Raw genomic sequence first — 23955 nt, forward strand, 5'->3', positions numbered from 1 at the left:
TGGGAGTGGCACCACTCACTATAACTAGCAAAATTTTTGCTTCTTTTTCCACAAATTTATGTTCTGTTGGCCTAGAGGTCTTGGTTCCAAATGGGGAAATGCTTCCACAAGGAGACATACAATGATTCCACTGAACTGGAAAGAATGCCACCTAATCATTGTGGGCTCCTCATGCCTCTGAATCAACAGGTAAATAAGGAAGTGCTGGCCGGGGTGACTGACCCCGGCTACTAGGGGCAATAGGACTACTACTCCACAATGGAGGTGAGGAAGAGTATGCCTGGAATATAGGAGACCCTTTAGGGTATCTCTTAGTATTACCATGCCCTGTGATTAAGGTGAAAGGAAAACTACAACCCAATCCATGCTAGACTACTAACAGGCCAGACCTTTCAGGAATGAAGGTTCAGGTCATCCCATGATTAGCAGCGATGCTTGCTGAAGACAGGATAGAGTGGGTAGTGGAAGAAGGTAACTATAAGTACCAGCTACATCCACTTGACCGGTTACAGAAATGAAGACTGTAATGGTCATGAGTATTCCCTTCTTATTTTGCTATGAATATGTTTGTGTGTATACGTATCTTGTTTTCTTTCCACTCTTATTCCCTAATCATGTAACATAAGATGTATTGACTTTGTGTCATGGTTAGCAAGGAGAAGAATAAACATCATTCAAGGACTTTACCTCCTCTTCTGGGGAAGGGGTGTTCATTTTCAGTTGTATGCAGGATAGTTGTATCATGTTAGGCAGAATTATGATCTTGTTGTTGTCTTTATTTGGAGACTAGGTATGGTTTAGGGAGATGTATATGGGTGCCAAGTTGATAAGGCATGGACTTGTGATTTTAATTTTATGTGTCAACTTGACTGTTCCACAGGGTTCCCAGATTAAACATTTTTGGGTGTGTCTGTGAGGCTGTTTCCAGGCGAGATTAGCCTTTGAATCTGTTGACTCAGTAAAGCAGCCTGCCCTCCCAAATGTGAGTGGGCATTATCAAATCCTTTGAGGGCCTGAAGAGGACAAAAAGGCAGAGGAGGGAGGAATTTGCCTGTTTTTTTGCTTCTTGCCTGCCTGTTGAGCTGGGACATTGGTCTTCTCCTGCCCTTGAACTGGGATTTATACCACTGGCTCCTCTGGTTTCAGGCCTTTGGACTTGGACTGGAATTACTGGAATTACCAGCTTTCCTAGGTCTTCAGCTTGCAGACAGCAGCTCCTGGGACTTCTCACCTCCATAATCCTGTGAGCCAGTTCCTCATAATAAATCTCTTCCTATACATATATCTTATTGGTTGTGTTTCACTGGAGAACCCTGACTAATACAGTTTCCAATTCAAATCCCTCTTCTATGAAAATACTTCTGATTTCTCCAAAATCTTCATGGATCTAGCCCTGTTCATATAACTCTCTTGATCTCTTTTGGTCTGTGAGGCACAGGACAGCATATGCTTGTACTGTATTCTCTCTGACAGGTGTGTATTTTTAGGCCTTATCTTTCCAACTAGAATTTAATAACCTTGAAAGTAAGAGCTTTATCTCTTACTTCTTCTGTATTTTCTTCCATTTGTTCATTTGTTTGTCCATTCATTTTTCATCCATTCAGTAGATTTTCTGAGTTTCTACCACTGGCCAGTTCAATAGTGAGTAACATCAGAGCGCTCCCTTTATTCTTATGGAGATTACGGTTTAGTTGGGGATACAGAAATGAGTAAGACAATCAAGAAACAGATACATAATTATAAGCCCTGGTAGTACTTTGAAGAAGATATACTCAGAGTCCATAAAGGGGGACGTAAACTGACTCTGGGTAGAGAGGAGGGTGGGACAAAGCAGGAAAGGCTAACCATGTTGAGCTAAGATCTGAGGAATGAATAGGTTTTCATTAAATAAGGTAGAGAAAGGGTGGAGGCGAGAGAAGAGTGTTCTAGACCAACGTTCTCCGGAGGAAAGGGGCACAGGACCACAGGATTGCACACAACAGGCTTCAAAGGACAGGTGGCTGACCAAATAGAAACTACTAACCATTTTCTTCAGTCTCTTCTCTTCTCGTTTTTTCTCAAGCTGAGCCTCCTTTTCTTCTGCCTCCCTCTTCCGACGCTCCTCCTCTTGGGCCTTTAACTGGGCCTGATCAAGATTAGAATTTGTAAAAATCAGAACCCTCAATTTGTGTGGAAATAAGATCTTTTATGTTGAGAAAAGTCAAGTATCTACCAAAGTGTTCGCCCAGTCTCTGGAAGAAACCTGCGCTTTGTGTTAAAAGTAGAAAACCTGACCAGCAGGTGGTCAGTAGTGTAACCTAAATGTTTCTCCAAAAGAATTCTCTTCTACTTGGGAAGATGAGACTAAGCATGAATAAGACCATTAACTTTTCATTACAAAATGATTACTTTTTAGTTCTTATTTTCATTTATGAAATACTAAGTCCAAACTATATATAGCATAAGAAAAATTTTTCTTCCATTTCACCAAAAAACCCCAAAGCTGTTAGAACTATTTATTTTTTCTTAGTAGGTACAAAATTTACTTCTGGCAGTCCAGGTCAAAACTTTGGAAGATAAGAATTATCACCTTTGTAAACTTATCAGGTTGGACATTTACGTGTAACACATTAGTCTTGGTTATGTGTAAATCTTCTAAGTTGCCAGCTCCCAACAACTTTCATAATATTTCCTTCCTGCTATACTAATGATGCTGATGTTTTTTCCCTTCATTTTCCTAAAATTATCACAGAGTTTAGGCCGGGAGGCAAAAAGCCATATCCAAAGTTGGTGTTACACTATTGCCTTAACGGTCTTAAACAAGCTAGGTTTCATTTTTTAATAAAGACCTATACAAATCCTTTTTCTTGCCTCACTTTGCATTCTTGATTTATTACCAATTTCTCCTCTTCTTTTTTTTTCTTCCTCTCTGCCAAGATCCGCCTACGTTCAGCTCGCTGAACTGCTCTCTCTTCCATGGCTAGAAAATAGTAATGCAGTTCCAATATAAAAAATATAAGGAACGCTGCAAAAGAAATGTCTCCATTTTATAGTAAAATTTAGTGTTATTGTTAAAAGTTTTCTTTTAAGTTGAATGTTCACAATCTCAGAAATATATGTGTGTGCATAAAATTTATATAAAAATATAATTACAGGGCTTCCCTGGTGGTGCAGTGGTTAAGAATCCGCCTGCCAATGCAGGGGGCATGCACAGGTTCGAGCCCTGGTCCAGGAAGATCCCACATGCCGCAGAGCAACTAGGCCCATGTGCCACAACTACTGAGCCTGCGCTCTAGAGCCCGCAAGCAACAACTACTGAGCCCGCGTGCCACAACTGCTGAAGCCCGTGCACCTGGAGCCCGTGCCCTGCAACAAGAGAAGCCACCACAATGAGAAGCCCGCGCACCGCAACGAAGGGTAGCCCCCGCTCGCCGCAACTAGAGAAAGCCGCGCACAGCAACAAAGAACCAAAGCAACCAAAATAAATAAATAAATAAATAAAATAAATAAATTAAAAAAATATATATATATAATTACAGAAACTGTAGGTATACACACACACACACACACACACACGCCCTACAGGTTAAAGACCTACAATCCCATCCTCAGCAATGATGAACAATTTGCAGATTAATTATGTTTTTGTTCACATTTCTATTAGAATAACTGTTCACTGGTTTAAACAAGATAATCTGTCTTGATGATACTTTTAGTACGTGAAACCCAGAAACCAGAATTTTAATTTGATAATTCTTTTAATGAATGTAGAAAACTTTAATTACATCTAACAAATACTCTGAGAATAGAATCACTCCTCAAATCCCACTGAGTTTGCTACTTTTTCCTAAGTCACTATACATATGTCTGTATATGTAACAACAACGACAACAAACAAACTGAAGTTTGGGGTCATGATGATTACATTTTAAACTAGTTTTAAGGCCTGGATATCCAGATGGACAGGAAATGGAATCGTACTAGGCAACTGAAGAACTGGCATCTGAATGAATTCAAGTGTCAGACTCCTGTTCTTGACAGTCTATTAAATATCCATCCAAAACAAGCGAATGTGCAAGATGGCTTGACAATATGACTCTGTCACCAGTTGGGGTTTCATAGGCAGGGGGGCATGGGTGGGAAGAGTATCAAGTTCTGCTCACCTAAGTCAGCCAATGGTTACTTTCGGTTCCTTGTGCTATGTTACAGAGAAGAAAATTTAAGTCCAAGTTTCAAGAATTAATAAACAAAAAACTCACCAGGCTATTTCTTACAGATATTAAGTGTCTGCTTTGCTGGAAAAAGAATAGTGGCGTTGGCACAGATGGCAGGAATGAGACTCTCTTTAAGGAGGCAGAAATAGACTAGAGGATTAAAGTGAGAGAGCCCCGAGAGGCAGAGTCTGTGGTAATATGCCCTTTTTCCATCTTTTCTAGAGCCAGTCATTAAAGACTACTTGAAAAGTAACCAGGTGTTCCAAAACATGCTAAGTCTTTGATCGGATAATAATTTTAAAAAAATAATCACACCAAACTGGGCATTTCCTGAGCATCCTCATTGGTGGACAAGGAGGGCATAAACTGCTGAACTGGAAGAGAGTCAATGTAAAGATTGCTGATTTCTTCATTAACAGCAATGGACTTCAGGTACAGTGTCCTTCAGGTGACATCACTTCCTGTTAGGGCAGCAATCTTACCATATATGAAAAATCAGATTTACAAACCACAATGTAATTGTCAAAATGCCTACCACTTCATATAAACATATGTTCAGTGCATGACTAAGTACAGAGTAAAAACAACTGGCAGATTCACTAGGGGGGTTCTAAGGAATACTTCTATTCTCATAGTACGGTTTGGTTTAAATAATGATTTCTATGCACATCAAGAATGTTATTAAAATGTCTGGTTTGATTTGTAGAGACGTGGATGGACCTAGAGACTGTCATACAGAGTGAAGTAAGTCAGAAAAAGAAAAACAAATATCATATATCAACGCATATTTGTGGAATCTAGAAAAATGGTATAGATGAACCAGTTTGCGAGGCAGAAATAGAGACACAGATGTAGGGAACAAACGTATGGACACCAAGGGGGGAAAGCGGCGGGGGGTGGGATGAATTGGGAGATTGGGATTGACATGTATACACTAATATGTATAAAATAGATAACTAATAAGAACCCGCTGTATAGCACAGGGAACTCTACTTCACTCCGCTGTACAGTAGAAACTAATACAACATCGTAAAACAACTATACCCCAATAAAAAAAAATTTTTTTTTAAATGTCTGGTTTGTGGATTTCATTCTAAAAGCCTATCATCAAGGCACAACCCATTATAAAATGATGTAATAACTTGATGTGGATTGCTGTAAACTCATCAATATTTTAATGTTAACAAAGTACAGTGATAGGTGATCTTTATCAGGGTTTATTCTTAGCAGCTACCCGGAATTTTTTATTTGTGTAATTGTCCCATTTTTAAAATCACAATCCAAATCTCAAATTACAGAAAAATGCTTAAACCTTTCAGCAATGTTTTGTTTGTTTGTTTTTTGTTTTTGTATTGGCTAGGAAGACCAGAAAGTTTGGCAAAAAGGGTAGGAAAAAAGCCGTGGCATTCTCTGGTGTATCCACTTCTCATGTGTCTACCCATCTTAGACTTTGACTAGGTTCTGCCAAGTCTCAAAACCCAAGAGTTGCCAGGATTCAGTCCCAACACATCCTACTCCAAGAGGAAAGATAACCACAACCAAGGCCCCACCAAGACAGCCCTGCCTTTCAGTATGGGATGGGGTGCCATCAGCTGCCTTGGATTCCTTCTGGGTCCAGACAGAGAACTTCGAGAGTCACTTCTACTACCTTCAGTACCAGGGGAAGCAACAGGCGAACTGCAGAAAAAAAAAGGAAAAGAATTCAGACCAATCACCAGCTTCATTCAAAGCCCTTGCACCTGAGGAACTCAACGCCTTTTACAAACTTTAATTAATCCTCACTTTCTGAGATAACTATGTATTACTATACCCCTTCAATAAATTGGTGTAATGAGGCATGGAAAGGTCGAGTGATTGGCCTGAGTCTACAATGTGAGTCAGGCGCTCTGATTCTCATCCCAGTGCTTCAAATCAATACATATCACCCACTTCTTATCCTACCATTTATCACACATACTGAGTATGTCGCAAGCAGGTCTAAAACCATCTTAAATAGCTTTTGAGAAATTTGGACTCTAATTCTAGGCTCAAAGATGTTTACTTTTATCTCAAACAACTACAGACTTAAGCTAGGTAACTGGCCATAACTAAGGGCTGCTCCATTTGGACCTGATATTGTCTGACCTGGTTCTCAGCCCTAAACATAATCAGAAATCCAGAAATTGAGTTAGAGCAAGTAAGCATTTTTCTCTTTTACTGGTATGGTGACAGAGCTATACAAAGGCAGCCACCATACAAATGCTAACTATATAACGGGATCCTTATAGGCAGCCACTTGCCTTAAATACGTTTTGGTACCTGTCACATACCAATCACCATGCACGGGGCTTCTCTGCTTTGCGAGTGCACAGTAAAAGAAAAGGAGTAATTGTACAGTCCGGACGCTGGGTAAAGTTCAGGAGCCTTTCGATCACAAAGTGAAAAACCCCAAATAAAGAGTCCAAAGAGTGTTCTGACACAATGGACATACTTTGGAAGCACCTGGCAGGTTCTTTTTCGTTCATCTTCTCCGGGGTTTGACAGCAGGCAGCTCTGTGTGTTGGCATGCCCTGCTGCCCGCCGAGCCTCTGCCAGCCGCTGGCTTTCCCTCAGCTCCAGAATTGTTTTCTGCTGTTCCTGAAGTTTCTTCTTCTGCTTTTCAATCAGCTGTTGCTGGAAGATGTGGCGGTTATGGAAATGACCCATGCACATAGGTTCTGCTTTCTGGCTGCTGATTCTGAGCTTCTCTTTGTTGCCAGGCTGTTGGGAGGGCTCAACATCTAGGGCCTTGTGCGGTTTAGTGTCAGATGTATCCAGAGGGACATTCTGGAGGGGAGCCTGCAAGATGTCCTTTGTTGGTCTTCCTAGGTGGGGGCTGGGCACATAACCATTGCTCCCCGAGGGAGGCTTTTCCAACAAAGGGGGGACGGCAGCCACCTGAGAGAGAAGGAACGTGTGATAGCTCAGCTATTTAAAGGACTGTACTGGTGAGATCCAACTCTACCTGGTCAGCACTGTTCTGTTCAATGACACAACTGCCCTGCACCCCAGCCAGAGCTGCCCTGTGCTCCTGGCCTGGCTATCTCAGAAGCCACCAGCCTTAGCCCCGTGAGTCACTCTTAGAATGTGCCCTGCTGCTCACCACAGAAGCTGGTGGGAGAGTGGGTACAATCACACGAACCACTGCCATGGCCAGGATATCTGTAATCAGAAAAATGTGCTCTTAAAAATATCTAATTTGGATAGTTCGTTTGTGAATTAGGCATGATTACTCCAGATATATATTCCAGGAATTCAATCTGCACGAATTGACCCTGAATTTTGCAGGAAATTGAAAATATTGTGAAAAGTTGTGAATATTGTGAATATTGAGAAAAGTATATACTGTTTCTCAAGAATGTTTGAAAACAAAGGAATAACTTTACAAATCAATAATAGCTCTTTAATAGTAACAATAGCTCTTTAATAACAGCTCTTTCAATGTCTCTCTTGCCACCAGTAAATTAATCACAGGGTATTTGTCTATTTCAGGATCAAGGCCTAGATTAAAGCATACAGTTTTAATCCAGCTATTCCCAAACAATTTATTTATGGGGAATATTTGCAAGCCCACAATCACTGGGCAAATATCTGCATTATATAAGAATAATGCTACCTAATAATATTTTGTATTAGCATATGGCTTAATAGTTTTCAAAGCTTTATCACATAAATCTCATTTAACAGACTGAGGTGTCATACTCAATAACAAATTCTATACAGATGGGAAAGAAGCAGAATTCTTAATCAGAAAAATTTATCCTGGCTAAAATAATGTCACAGTTAAAATGTTTCTTCTAGAATAGTTTGATTCCATGGTCTAAGCTCTGATCAGTTTTTGATTCTGTCACCTGCAGTGGTGTAAGGAGAAAAATACTGTGAACTATCTTATTATCTTAGAAGCTTCTAGCTCTAACAGGGCACTATATTTGGGAACTCAAAGATATTTTTCATAATGATGGAAATATTTTCCATAGACTCAGCCAAAGTGAAAGATGTGATATATGGAAACTCTGAAATGTTAAATATTTTAAAAAATAGCCTTCTATTTCAGAAATGTCAGTGGACATTTATTCATGAGAACACCTGCTTAAGCAATTTAGCGTCAAGCAGGGTTTGTGTTTTAGGCCCTTTTAAACTTTGTGGTAATGACACATTATTAACCCAGCAAGACTGTAAAAGCCTTGAGTACAGCAACAAGATTTCTTTTGGATCATGGTAACTTTTTAAGGTGAAAATAAGAGAACGAAAGAAAATCTTAATGGTACAGATTGTACTTAATAGAACAGGACTGAACAGTCTGGCTCAATTAGAGAAAATCACCTATTAGCTAACTGATAATTTCAAAAAATTTCAAGGTATAAGATATGGGTTTGTGGTATATGCATTCCTGTGACTGTACAATTAATGAGCATCTAACTATAGATTTTATATTGTCATTTGCTCATGTTACACTATATACTCTGGACAAGATCAGAATTTATCTAGTAACCTATAGAGTCTATTATAACCTTTTATTTTAATTTGCTCTATTTTTCACAATTTTATCTTTTCTTGATAAAATCTTTTGTCTTGACTTCAGAGATCTGGAGACTTTTCTCTTGAGTCTAAATTATATATACATTTAGTAATTTTTCTGTTTTATGCAGGTAACAAAAGACTTTCTGCTGACTTTTTTCATTTGAAGATAACAGTGGAACTTTGTGAGGTAAAAGGTTCCACAGAGCTATTGGGTGGAACCGATAAGATTCTCTTGGGTCTCAATGGAAACAAGATTATCTAACTGACATAAAGGTACATAAATTGCCTAGGGGAAGGGACCAAATAAGCATCCTCATGATTCCTCTTTGCTGAGACACTAAGCTTAAATTAAAACCAGCCTACTTGCTGGCAGTAATAACAATACTCACAATAAAAAGCAAGGCTGGGAATCATCCAAGTGCTCAATTTAACTTCACACATTTGAGTTAAGTATTGATACTTAAAGGCATTATGTAGAAGGTGGCAGGGGAAGGGTTGGGGGAAGGATAGATTGGGAGTTTGAGACGGACGAGAACACACTGCTATATTTAAACAGATAACCAACAAGGACCTACTGCATAGCACAGGGAACTCTGCTCAATATTTTGTAATAACCTAAATGGGAAAAGAATTTGAAAAAGAATCAATACATGTATAAGTATAACTGAATCACTTTGCTGTACACCTGAAACTAATACAACATTGTTAATAAATGATACTCCAATATAAAATAAAACTTAAGAAAAAAGAAAATGAGTTAAATAGGTTTCCCTACAGATTATTAATTCTGTACTTAGAACACAGAATTTAAAATAAATGTACAATGTAAAAGAATGAAATTAGAACACTCCCTAACACCATACACAAAAATAAACTCAAAATGGATTAAAGACCTAAATGTAAGGCCAGACACTATAAAACTCTTAGAGGAAAACACAGGCAGAACACTCTATGACATAAATCACAGCAAGATCCTTTTTGACCCACCTCCTAGAGAAAGGGAAATAAAAACAAAAACAAACAAATGGGACCTAATGAAACTTAAAAGCTTTTGCACAGCAAAGGAAACCATAAACAAGGTGAAAAGACAACCCTCAGAATGGGTGAAAATATTTGCAAATGAAGCAACTGACAAAGGATTAATCTCCAAGATTTACAAGCAGCTCATGCAGCTCAATAACAAAAAAACGAACAACCCAATCCAAAAATGGGCAGAAGACCTAAATAGACCTTTCTCCAAAGCAGATATACAGATTGCCAACAAACACATGAAAGGATGCTCAACATCAGTAATCACTAGAGAAATGCAAATCAAAACTACAATGAGGTATCACCTCACACCAGTCAGAATGGCCATCCTCAAAAAATCTACAAGCAATAAGTGCTGGAGAGGGTGTGGAGAAAAGGGAACCCTCTTGCACTGTTGGTGGGAATGTAAATTGATACAGCCACTATGGAGAACAGTATGGAGGTTCCTTATAAAACTAAAAATGGAACTACCATATGACCCAGCAATCCCACTACTGGGCATATACCCTGAGAAAACCATAATTCAAAAAGAGTCATGTACCACAATGTTCATTGCAGCTCTATTTACAATAGCCAGGACATGGAAGCAACCTAAGTGTCCATCGACAGATGAATGGATAAAGAAGATGTGGCACATATATACAATGGAATATTACTCAGCCATAAAAAGAAACAAAATTGAGTTATTTGTAGTGAGGTGGATGGACCCAGAGACTGTCATACAGAGTGAAGTAAGTCAGAAAGAGAAAAATAAATACCGTATGCTAACACATATATATGGAATCTAAAAAAAAAAAAAGTGGTTCTGAAGAACCTAGGGGCAGGACAGGAATAAAGATGCAGACGCAGAGAATGGACTTGAGGACACGGGGAGGGAGAAGGGTAAGCTGGGACAAAGTGAGAGAGTGGCATGGACTTATATATACTACCAAATGTAAAATAGATAGCTAGTGGGAAGCAACCGCATAGCACAGGGAGATCAGCTCGGTGCTTTGTGACCACCTAGAGGGGTGGGATAGGGAGGGTGGAAGGGAGATGCAAGAGGGAGGAGATATGGGGATATATGTATATGTATAGCTGATTCACTTTGTTATAAAGCAGAAACTAACACACCATTGTAAAGCAATTATACTCCAATAAAGATGTTAAAAAAATAAATAAAATAAATGTACAACTAGGAAAATTATTTGTATTCAAATATGACAAATAATTAAAAACAAAACAAAACAAAACTTAACTGTATATAGTACCAAACACCATAAATAAAGCAAAAAGACAACTAAAAACAATGAAAAAGAACTGCAGAATATGTAATAATAAAAGCATCAATAGTCTTAAAAATATGAAGAGCTCCTATAAACAAGAAAAAGATATATATTCAAGGATAAAAATGGATAAAAGGCATCACTATTCATCTTTCTATACCCATTTTCAGATACATATATATGTAAATTGTGAATATAAAAAAATGTTTAACCCCACTAGTAATAAAAAAATGCAAATGTTGAAGCAATAGTAACACAAAAAATATTTTACCTGTCAACTTGGCCAAAATGATAAATATGTTATCAGGCAGGAAAACAGGTACTTCTTTGATACAACCTTCCTGGAAGGGCAATTTGGTAAAAGTCTTTAAAATATGCATTCTATTTTTAGGTATTTATCCTAAGTAAAGCCTTATGGATGTGTGCAAAGACTTAGCTACTTGTTCACTGAAGCTTTGTTTATAATAGTGGCAAACTAGAAACAACTTAAATGTCCAGCAACAAAGAAGGAGGTATACAGTCTAGCTCGTGGTTCATGATAGAATTTCATGCAGCCATTAAAAAAGATGGCACAGAATGACAGTCCTTAACCAGGGGTTATTCATCAGGTTCACCTGTGGAACTTTAAAAAAAGTATGGTGCCCCACACCCAGAAATTCTGATTTAGTAGGTCTGATTCTGTGTTATACTCTCAGTTGGGAACTACTGTTGCAGAAGTAGATTTAGTGACACAGAAAATTCTCGTTATATTGCAGAAATAACTTTCCAAAAACAGATTACGTTATTATTAAGTAGAAAAATATATTGTCATCAAAGTGGGTATAGAGGGAACATATCTCACCATAATAAAAGCCATTTATGATATACCCATAGCCAATATAATACTCAATGGTGAAAAGCTGAAAGCCTTCCCAATAAATTCAGGAACAAGGCAAGGATGCCCACTCTCACCACTTCTATTCAACACAGCATTGGAAGTCCAAGCCACAGCAATCAACAAGAAAGAGAAATAAAAGGTATCCAAATTGGAAGAGAAGAGGTAAAACTGTCACTCTTTGCAGATGATATGATTCTCTATACAGAGAACCATAAAGACTCCACACAAAAACTATTAGAACTAACAAATGAATTCAGTAAGGGGACTTCCCTGGAGGTCCAGTAGTTAAGACTCTGTGCTTCCACTGCAGGGGGCATGGGTTTGATCCCTGGTCGGGGAACTAAGATCCTGCATGCCATGCAGTACGGCCAAAAAAAAAAAGGAATTCAGTAAGGTAGCAGGATACAAGATTAACATACATTAATCTGTTGCATTTGTTAATACTAACAATGAAATATCAGAAAGAGAAAGAAAAAAGAAAATCCCATTTAAAATTACATCATATTAGCACAATACTGTAAATCAACTATACTTCAATAAATAAATAAATAAATAAAATAAAATTGTGTCCAAAAAACCTAGGAATAAACTTAACCAAGGAAGTGAAAGACCTATACACTGAAAACTACAAAACACTGATAAAGGAAACTTAAGGTGATTCAAAGAAATGGAAAGATATCCCATGCTCTTCAATTGGAAGAATTCATATTATTAAAATGGCCATACTACCCAAAGCTATCTACAGATTAAATGCAACCCCTATCAAAATACTCATGACATTTTCCATAGAACTGTAATAAATAATCCTAAAATTTATATGGAATCTCAAAAGACCCAGAATTGCCAAAGCAGTCCTGAAGAAAAAAAACAAAGCTGGAGGCATAACACTTCCAGACTTCAGACAATACTACAAAGCTACAGTAATCAAAACAGCATGGTACTGGCACAAAAACAGACATACAGATCAATGGAACAGAATAGAGAGCCCAGAAATAAACCCACACACCTACGGTCAATTAATCTATGACAAAAGAGGCAAGAATATACAATGGAGAAAAAAGTCTCTTCAGCAAGTGGCGTTGGGAAAGCTGAACAACCTCATGTAAATCAGTGAAATTAGAACATTCCTTCACACCATATATAAAAATAAACTCAAAATGGTTTAAAGGCCTAAATATAAGACATGACATCATAAAACTAGAAGAGAACATAGGCAAAACATTCTTAGACATAAATCATAGCAATATTATCTTAGATCAGGCTCCCAAAGCAAAAGAAATAAAAGCAAAAATAATGCTAATCAAACTTAAAAGCTTTTGCACAGCAAAGGAAACCATCCACAAAATGAAAAGACAACCCACTGAATGGGAGAAAATATTTGCAAACAATGCAACTGACAAGGGGTTAAGATCCAAAATATACAACAATGCATACACCTCAATATCAAAAAAGCAAACAACCCAATAAAAAAAATGGGCAGAAGACCTAAATAGACATTTTTCCAAAGAAGACATACAGATGGCCAACAGGCACATGAAAAGATGCTCAGCATCACTAATTATTAGAGAAATGCAAATCAAAACCACAATGAGGTATCACCTCACACTGGTCAGAGTAGCTATCATCAAAAAGTCCACAAATAATAAATACTGGAGAGGGTGTGAAGAAAAGGGAATCCTTGTACACTGTCAGTGGAAATGTAAATTGGTGCATCCACTATGGAAAGCAGTATGGAGATTCCTTAAAAAAATAAAAATAGAGCTACCATATGGATCCAGCAATCCCACTCCTGGGCATACATCCAGAAAAAATGAAAACTCTAATTTGAAAAGATACATACACCTCAATGTTCATAGCAGTACCATTTACAATAGCCAAGACATGGAAACAACCCAAGTGCCTATCAACAGACGACTGGTTTAAGAAGATGTGGTGTATATATATACAGTGGACTATTACTCAGCCATAAAAAAAGAATGAAATATTGCCATCTGCAGCAACATGGATGGGCCTAGATAATATCATACTAACTGAAGTAAATCAAACAAAGAAAGACAAATATTATGTGATATCACTTATGTGTGGAATCTAAAAAATAATAGAAATGAATGTATATACGAAACTGAAATAGAGTCACAGACATAGAAAACAGACTTATGGTTACCAAAGGGAAAAGGGAAGGGGGAGAGATAAATTAGGAGTATGGGATTAATGGATACAAATTACTGTATATAAAACAGATAAGCAACAAGGATTTACTGTACAGCACAGGGAACTATATGCAATATCCTGTAATAACCTATAATGGAAAATAATCTGAAAAAATATATATATATATAAGTGAATCACTTGTGCTGTATACCTGAAACTAACACAATATTGGAAATCAACTGTATTTCAATTAAAAAAAAGGCAGAAAAATACATGGCCTTCCTTTTCCTGTATTATGACAGATTAGATATCCTCAATGACTTGACTGAAGAAAATTTAAAGGCTAAATACAACATTAAAGAGAAAAATCTGCATATGCCTGAATAGAGAAAAGACAAGATGGCTATACTTCAACATGTTATTTATTGGTGGTTATCTCTAAATGATAGAATTATCGCCTATTTTTCTTTTTCCTCTGTAATTTTCTCCTGCCAAATTGCTACAATTAATACATATGATTCTTCTTATTAGGAAAATAAAAACTTAAACATTCCCCTCTTATAAGTCACAAGCTCATTTAGAAAGGAAATGCCTGACAATTAAATAAGAGGTGTTCAAGAGTTGTAAACAATGCTTTATATATCTGTTCCTGAAAGAATCTTTCACTTGTTTTAAATTCCCTGTCTATATTACGTCTCTACCAAGTTTCAACTATACCAGTTTGCATGTGATTATAAAAGAAGATTCAGTTCAAGAAAATCAACACTGACTGAAAGGTAAACTTTGTGCACTGTAGCAGCTCTCATCTTTTAGATAGCCCAGGCCAGGCAACCTGACAACAGCTAACATACCCCAGGCTATACAAGTATAAAGCTCAAAAGCAGGAAGACTAAGCAAAGGAAAAGCAACTTACCTCTCCATTTCTAGGTGTATCCTCCATGGCTGTTGCCTCCTCAAGTAGACTGATGCTTGATGACACGTTTGCACTGAGTTTCCCTAGTGATGCTGCCTTCAGCAGCTCATTCATTTTCTTCCTAGTTTCCTCCTTTGTAACAGCCAGCTCTCTCTTTTGGATCTCTGCACGATGCCAATGTTGCCATTCTGTAAAATGGTGTCGGAGAACTTGTTTCCGGTTATAGTCAGTGGCCAGTTGTTGTTTTCTAAGAAACAAAGCACTTCCATTAAAAAAAAGAAGCCATTTACTGCTTTTTGGTTGATAATATAAATGAAATACAAGTCCAAAGGAGTCCCAGAAATGCTCCATTTTAGCTCCAGCTTATTCTTTTATTTAAGCTCAAAGGAATCATTTTATAAAGCTCCCCAAGGCAAAGGGTCTGCTCATAGAAGTCATTGGCACCTCAAGGCATTGCTTCAGAAGAGTGACTGTTCTGTTCTATCACATCACAAAGGCATATTAAATTTTTTGATTACCATAAAATAGTTTCTGAGAGCTTTTGGAGGGAAGGAGCAGAAAGAATAGGTATTCAGATAACTGCTTTTAAAAAATATGCATACATGAGGGAGATATTCAGCTATACTTGCAAATCTAAGGAAGACAAGAGGTTTGGGAGAAAGAGAAAGGAACGAAACTTAACAAGTGAATTGTCAATAATTAAGTGAAAGACTTATAAAAATCAACATGAAATTATGAGGGTGGATCTTGTGAAAGAAGGACTTGGTCAGGGAAAGGATCTCTATAGAGAAGGTCTCATTTACCAAAGCCATAAACTGAGTGAATGAAGAACTGCTTTGTGAAGCACTTGTTGAACATTAGAAACGTGTGAAGGGCATACACAAGGCACTTGCTCTCAGAGAACTCACTCACAGTCTAGTAGGGGGTCTGGTTCACTCTCTTCCTAAGGAGGAGCTTCTTTTGATTCCTGGAAACTTCATGATGTTAGGGGATGTGACTGAGTGGAGTTCGGAACTGCCAGCTACATTCCCCTCCCAAAGGAACTCTCCATTAGGAGACATGTTTGTGGTAGCCAGTTGAGAATTCAAGTGTAGAGATTTCTGAGATCAATCTATAAGTGGATGATTACTGTCTCTGAAGAAGTGAGCTGTAGAGCTTGGAACTTATGTCGCAACTGGGGTCAGTTTCGAAGTTTAAGATCTAAGATTGTTTAGATACCTAAGTGATTTCATCTTGTACATATGACTGGAATAAGGTCTCTACAACACTATTTGCATATCCATTTCTGTTAAACATACATAATGTTTAACCCTCCTCATGGACTTTTTGGGGTCATATCAAAAAAATCGTAACATTTTAAGCCAATGAGTCAGAAGAACATTTCTACAGTTCTTAAATGCTTAAGTGACTTTTAAACCTTTTTTGACTGCCACCTAAAGAAAAAAGTGTCACACTATGACTTCAAAATAAGTTGATGTGTGTACGTGTGCATGAAACAAAAGTATATATAATTGAAACAAAGGTTCCACCAAACGATATTCACCCTTACTACAAGAGATGTACTCCAATGTTTCTTTTCTAATCTTTTCTATTTTTTAAAAAATATGCCTCATCTTGAGCCTGATTTTAGGACCCATTAATGAGTTAAAACCCTTAGTTCGAAATACTACTCTAGAGTCACAGAATTTAACATTATGTCGGAGAAGTTGGGTGAAACAACCAATTAGTGAGAGTAGTGTTGACTGAAATAATAGAATTCAGGATAAATGCTAACAGCAATTCTGCCAAGAGCATATTTCATTGTATATAATTGCTTCTTTCTAATGCAATGATAGATAATAAATACGACTGACTGATGGGTTTTATAATAAAAATACAATATAGGTGGTAATAAACATCTATATATAATATTTTACTTTGATGGAAAAAAAGAAAGTATCTGAGACTGAATAATCTTGAAATAAAAATTTTAAATAAGAGGGGCTTCCCTGGTGGTGCAGTGGTTGAGAATCTGCCTGCCAATGCAGGGGACACGGGTTCGAGCCCTGGTCTGGGAAGATCCCACACGTGACGGAGCAACTAGGCCCGTGAGCCACAACTACTGAGCCTGCGTGTCTGGAGCCTGTGCTCTGCAACGAGAGAGGCCGCAATAGTGAGAGGCCCGTGGTTTGCCACAACTAGAGAAAGCCCTCGCACAGAAACGAAGACCCAACACAGCCAAAAGTAAATAAATAAATTAATTAATTAAAAAAAAAAGAAATAAGAATAATAAATCAGGTAGCAACGCAGGTAAGAACAAAGTTCCAAAAATATCAATGTCTAAATAGTGAAACAAACAAAACACCTGATGGCATTTTACTCAAGTAAGTGGAAATCATGTATTTCCACAGACTAGAAGACATATGTTGCTCTGTCTGATTAATGTAAAATTTGATTTACATCAATCTGCTTAGGAAGGAGGAGTGTGAAATTTACCTGATGAGTTAATTTCATGTTTTTACAGCATAAACAGCCAAAAGCTACACTGGAGTTCTGACTGTCAAGGAGAGGGTTATTTGGACAGTATGAAAAGGCAAAGAGAAAAATATTTCTGTAAATATAACAAAAAGACTAAACAGTAAAAAAAAAAAAGGTGGGTTAAAAAATGCGTGTTAATTATTGTGTTTAGAGCCCTCTCTATCATGATCATGCAGGAGATTTGAAGATGTACTTAAGATATCTATGTTCATGGGAAGGGTAGGAACACAGAAGCTAGGGATCCAGAGACGAGACTGGTTCTACTCTTGCTCGCTTGCAGTTCACTTCAGCAGAGTGACAATACTGCAGATAAGTCCATTTCTATACTTTTTTTTAAAGAATGGATGCACTTATAAAGTTATTTATTTTATTTATTTATTTTTGGCTGCGTTGGGTCTTCGTTGCTGCACATGGGCTTTCTCTAATTGCCGCGAGCGGGGGCTGCTTTTCACTGCGGTGCGCAGGCTTCTTATTGCGGTGGCTTCTCCTGTTGCGGAGCACAGGCTCTAGGCACGCAGGCTTCAGTAGTTGTGGCACACAGGTTCTAGGCACGTGGGCTTCAGTAGTTGCAGCACGCAGGCTCAGTAGTTGTGGCACACGGGCTTAGCTGCTCTGTGACATGTGGGATCTTCCCGGATCAGGGCTCGAACCCACGTCCCCTGCACTGGCAGGCGGACTCCCAACCACTGCACCACCAGGGAAGTCCCATTTCTATACTTTTTAAATGATGACACTAAAAACACAAATATTTCTGAAAGTGAAAAATCACTTAAATTTCTTAAAAGCTTAGTCAGATGTGATTTACCTGGGCATGCTAACCCAAAGAAATGGTTCCACAGTTCCCAGATAATCATAAAATGAAGGACAGAGTTTCTTTATGGAAAACATCCTATCCCAATATGTTTCCAAGCTGAAATCAGGGAATTTCTGGCAAGGGTCTATAAACTGATCATTATAATTATACAACTGCATGCAGAGAAAGACTGTCTCTAAAGAACTAAGAATATAAGATATATAGGTTTAAATAGGAATTTAAATATGAACCAGGATGCTTAGAATCAATACCTCAAATGATACTTAGTTATTGATGCACATTCTAAAACACAGTAGTCAGAAGAACACCAACTAGATATAGGACACTGGGCAAGCAGCTGAAAGTATCTAAATTCCTCCTCAAAGATGGTGTCACTCTAACGACAACAACAACAAGCCCTATACCGCCTATCCTACAGGATTTTGTTTTTAAAGATGTAATTAAATTTTAAAAAGAACCTGAAGATATAGAACAAATTCACATGTAAGGTAATAACACAATCTTAGGACAAGACTACTAGATATCTAAAAAGTGTCTTGAATTTTCTAAAGGGAAATGAGAAATGACAAATAAATAACCACATACTACTGATCTGAATTGAGTGCTGAAATCTGAACAGAACATAAAAATAGCAATGATACAAACAGCTGCATTTGGGACGGGAGGTTCAGCAGGAATAGGAACGCATAAGCTAATGCATTCAGAAATGCACCAGGGAGCCCCCCAGGGAAAATGCAGAAGATAACACAGTTCTGTTTTAAAGAGTTTTAAAGTGAGCCAGTCAGTGCAAGTCTGGTCCTCCTGCCTCTCTGGCAGATACCAGGAGCTTTATCAGCTTCAGATGCCATGCAATTTCTAGCCTCTCAACTGGATACCCAGGTGGGCACGGAGGGAAGGGCAACGGACCATGACTAACAGAGGCGCTCCATAAATGACTGCCCTAAAGCACGCTGAAATCAGGAGTGCTGGGAATGGGGAATATCTGACAGTCTCTTTTCAATTCAGTCTCCCCACCGCTAGGCTAGCCTGGCGGGTTCACCCCAGCCTGTTCCCACACAAGCTGCATATGTGCTGGTTTACCAGTTTTCCCCTAAACTGAAAAGTGCTCTCTTCTACTTAGCCACGAGCTGTCTCTCTCAGAAGATGGGACCAAAGAGTTTCTATTTTTAAAAAGCTGCTTGGGGGATTGTAATGCATGATAGCCAAGTCTATGTCACTCCTAAGTTTTTATATTATTGTGCCTTCTGTTGCAATTATTTTTAGTATCTGGGTAAATCTTTAACTTCTTCACTTAGATTGAAAACTCCTAGAAGGCAGAAGTACCCCTGCTGGTACTTAAGAAAGAGTCTAGGGACTTCCCTGGTAGCCCAGTGGTTAAGACTCCACACTCCCAATGCAGGGGGCCCGGGTTCAATCCCTGGTCGGGGAACTAAGATCCCACATGACTCATGGCGCGGCCAAAAAAGTCTGGTACACAGTAAGCATCAGTAAAGCTGACTCACTCAATATATGCTATCAAACAGAATAACTGAATGAGTGAATGAATGAATGCCATGGTTTGAGGGACGTCATAGGGCCAGTTTTTCTACTGGCCTGCCACTGTACCCTCAAACCCCCATCACTTACATTTTGGGCACTGTTTCCAGACAATGCCTATTAAAGTATAAGTTTCCTGGGAGGGATAACATCAGTTGAGCAGTACAGAGGCAGAGCATGAGGGGATAGAGGGACACAGGGAAGAGATAAAAGCCTGTTCCAGGAAAGGCCCAAAGTATTTGGTACTGAGTACCAAGGCTCAGGAAGGGTAGGTAGAGGATGTTGAAACAAACCCTGCTTCTTCCCAATTTGTCTAGGGCTGGCTGTAAATTGAGAGAAGAAGGGAGAGAGGAGGAATGAAAGATCTGGAGCCAACTTTCAAAAGTGAATATGCTAAAGAATTAAAAAATACAGTTCAAATTCCCATACCACCACGTCCAAGGGTCTAACTTAGCGTGTGTACCAGAATTTTGTTGTATTGCCTGAGTGATTGAATCCTTAGTTAGAGTTTGGGAATATTTGTTAATGTTGCAATTGTATTACAATATTGTACTGAAATTTTATAACACCATTACCATAACTACTTTTAAAAGAAAAGAGATGGACAAAAATTCCTATTAGGGAAAGCAAGGTACATTTTTTAGAAGAAATACATGGATGACCTTGGAGTGGAGTGAGACTCTGAGCACAGGCTCAGTAAGAAAATATGGTGGCTGGACTTCCCTGATGGCGCAGTGGTTAAGAATCCGCCTGCTAATGCAGGGGACACGGGTTCAAGCCCTGGTCTGGGAAGATCCTACATGCTGTGGAGCAACTAAGCCCATGTGCCACAACTACTGAGCCTGCGCTCTAGAGCCCGTGAGCCACAACTACTGAAGCCCACGTGCCTAGAGCCCGTGCTCTGCAACAAGAGAAGCCACTGCAATGAGAAGCCTGCACACTGCAATGAAGAGTAGCCCCCGCTCACCGCAACTAGAGAGAGCCCGTGCACAGCAACAAAGACTCAACGCAGCCAAAAATAAATAAATAAATAAATTTATAAAAAAGAAAATATGGTGGCTAAATCATGAATGAGAAGAAGAGAGGGATCTGTTGTTGCTCCAGAGAGAAAGTGGGAAGAACAAAAAGGAAAGAAGGCAAAGAAAGAAGCCCAAAAGGCTGGGCCCTGCATGGCCAGTAAGAGGAAAGCCCAAGTGGCAAAAACAAATGTGGATTCAAGAGCTGGAGGCTAAGGACACAGCTGACATCTGAGAAACAGACACAGCAAATGATTTCCATGTCCAGGTGGATGGGCCAAAGAACCACCTATGCCTTGTCAATCTGGTAAGAGTTTAGTTGCTACAATGAGTAACCCATTTACAATAAATGCGCTCTATCCCTCGATCTCACTATTTAGAAAAAAGTGCTTGAAAATGTTATGGAGTTAAATTGCAGGAGAGGAAGCAACTGAGCTCTTCGTTCATCCACTAACTCACCTATTATTCAACAATTATGTATGTGGTGTCCACAGAGGAACTGGGAGAGACTCCAATGAGCACGGTAAAGAGGGTCCTGGCTCTCCTGACACCCCCGATCCCACTGACATTTCTTGGTTTCTGCTTGCACTGATAGTAGCTACCTTTGAGCTTTTTTCTCTACCTCTATTATCCCAACCTTCTTTGAACAAAATCACCTAACAATTTCCTAAAACAATCTCTAGAACAAAGAACAACATGCAGAGAGCCCGGGATCTGTAGGAAAGCAGCATGAAGGACAGTTTGTATCTAATAGCTCCTTTCTTATATGTTTCTAGCATGACTTGTTATTTGTTCATTATTGCTCTTGTTTTACATCTACAATCATCTGAAGTCAGCTGCAATATAACTGAAAAACATGACTGTCTTAGGGAGCCATCACCTAGATGCTATTTAACTAGGAGCAGCATGTTATAGGAAAAAGCATCTGACTCAGCATCGAAAGGACCAGGCTCTAGTCCTGGACTGGCTACTCGTAACTTTATGACTTGAGACAGCTGTTTATCCTTTTTGTGCCTTACTTTTATCATCTGTAAAATGAGGGGCTGGATCAGATGCTCCTTGAGGTGCTTTCCTACTCTAAGAATTTTTTGCTCTAAAGTTTTATAGTAAAAAAAATTATTATAAGTTAAATATTTTCTAACTCTGACAGTTAAAAAAATGTAGCACCCATTCTGAACATTTAAAAATAGACACTTGAAAATAATTCACAGATATGAGACAAGAAGTTCTAAGAGGATCTTTAAAAAAAATTGGCACATAATGCTATTATGAAATCCCCATTTAGTGCTTTTATATTTAAATAGTTTAATTGGAATGGAATCTCAAGTTCTTCAGATTTTTCTTCTACAAGTTTCTTCTGGCATGTAAATTTCACAGACCACTTTTACCTTTAACATCTTAGTTGCCACTCCCTCTATGCCCTCACTCATGATGCTTCCCCTTTCCAACACCTCCAATTTCTCTTCTTTATCCAACAAATCCAGCTTTGAGTAAGTTATCATCCCAATTCCTTAGATCAATCACTAGGTCCTGAAAATTTAGACATAAATTGTGAAAGAGCTTTTTTTTCCCCCCACTGAAGATTTCCCCCAGCATACTGTAGGAAAGGAAAACTGTCTAGGTCACCCTCCTGCTTAAAAACCTTCAGGAATTCACCTTTATTTACCTAAGAACGCCTAAACTCCTTGCCCTAGCATTTAAGGCCTTCCACAAGTTGATGAACTTGACAACCACATGCTTGATGATTTCCAGCCACACGTAATGCCATTACCTCATCTCCCTCTTTCTACCTAGGAACATCCTACTTCCTGTTCAGAGCCCAGCAAGACCCATCTTCCTGATAAAGCCTTTCCGGACACTCTGTAGGAGCCTCCCCAGTTACTTCCCTCTACTAAGTTCTCAGCAGCAGAAGGAGATGCATTACAAAGTTTATAATGTTAATCCATACCTGTACTGTTTCTAGATCTCGTTTTCCCCACAAAACTGAGTTCTTTGAGGACAAGGGGCCATGTGTCAGGCACCTAAGTATTCTCCCCAGGGCCTGATGCTGTCACAGGGATGCACAACTCCAGGGGGCGCCATTCCCTTCTACATGACGATGCTTTCATAAACCATTCATCCAATTTTTCACCCAGAAGGAATAACAGAGTTGCTGGTAGAAAAGTGATTAAACGTAAGACCATGAACTGCTCCCTCCAGCTCCCCCAACCGATAAACAAATGGCTCCTTCTACATCTATGATTTCGGTTCAAGAATGCAAAGTTGACCTTGGAAATGAAAAGAAGAAAATGTATTTGATTTTAGGATGATGGAACAAAGAAAGTTTTATTTGAAGGCAAATTCTGTGTCATTCACAAGCCTAAGAGGGAGCTGATATAAAGGTGTCAAAAACCTCTAAAGAAGGTGTGGGGGAAGGGAGGAATCACCCTTGCCAGGTCTGCCTTCCCAGATGAATGCTCCCTGTCTCCCTAATTAACATTCCACGTGCAGACAGTGATTTCTCTCAATGAGAATTACTACCGCATAAGCCAAATTCTGTCTTCTAAATTGTAAGATGGTCCAGGGTGCAATGATACTACATCAAAGGATAAGGGAAAAAGCATAATACTTGCTTCCTTTAAAAAAGGAAAGCATGTACATTGGTATATTTTAATCAAAAATTGTTTTTCGCTTATAATTTTCCATTACAATTTTCTAGTTTGGGATGTAACAGAGAAAAACAGTGATTATCATATATTATAAGTAGATGAGATGATTCCAGTGAACAGCATTTTTAGAGCTTATTTCTGGATTCTTCAGGAGGAAAGATGTCCTACATAAACATACTAGAAGGATTTTCATGGCATAAGTAATAGTACCTGTTTTCTTCCCTAAGGTCATTTTCCATGGCTTGAGTCTCCCGCCCCAACTTCTGGGATCTTGTGTAGTCTCTCCAGGCCCGCAGGACCTTCAGTTGCAACTTCCAGTCAGACAGGGTCCCAGCTTTCCCCAGCTTAATCCTATGATCAAGAATCAGCTTGTGCCAGGCAGAGAAATACCGTTTTTGACACTGCAATGGAAACATTGGAAAATCAGCACTAGGGTTTCTAATATCTACTAGTGAGA

General features: G+C 38.7%; 1 protein-coding gene across 2 annotated transcripts in view; it reads right to left on the reverse strand.

Moving 5' to 3' along the window:
- Nucleotides 1-23955, reverse strand: part of CCDC191 (coiled-coil domain containing 191) — a 101691-nt gene that overhangs the window by 34736 nt on the left and 43000 nt on the right. For both annotated transcript variants that reach the window (XM_061193100.1, XM_061193098.1), the window contains 6 exons: nucleotides 23709-23899; nucleotides 14968-15214; nucleotides 6664-7109; nucleotides 5758-5870; nucleotides 2877-2959; nucleotides 2024-2125 (listed from right to left, as the gene is read on the reverse strand). In XM_061193100.1, the coding sequence (XP_061049083.1) occupies nucleotides 2024-2125; nucleotides 2877-2959; nucleotides 5758-5870; nucleotides 6664-7109; nucleotides 14968-15214; nucleotides 23709-23899 (1182 nt within the window). The remainder of the gene's footprint in view (nucleotides 1-2023; nucleotides 2126-2876; nucleotides 2960-5757; nucleotides 5871-6663; nucleotides 7110-14967; nucleotides 15215-23708; nucleotides 23900-23955) is intronic.

This window comes from Eubalaena glacialis, chromosome 6 (assembly GCF_028564815.1).
Source record: "Eubalaena glacialis isolate mEubGla1 chromosome 6, mEubGla1.1.hap2.+ XY, whole genome shotgun sequence".
Taxonomy (NCBI): domain Eukaryota; kingdom Metazoa; phylum Chordata; class Mammalia; order Artiodactyla; family Balaenidae; genus Eubalaena; species Eubalaena glacialis.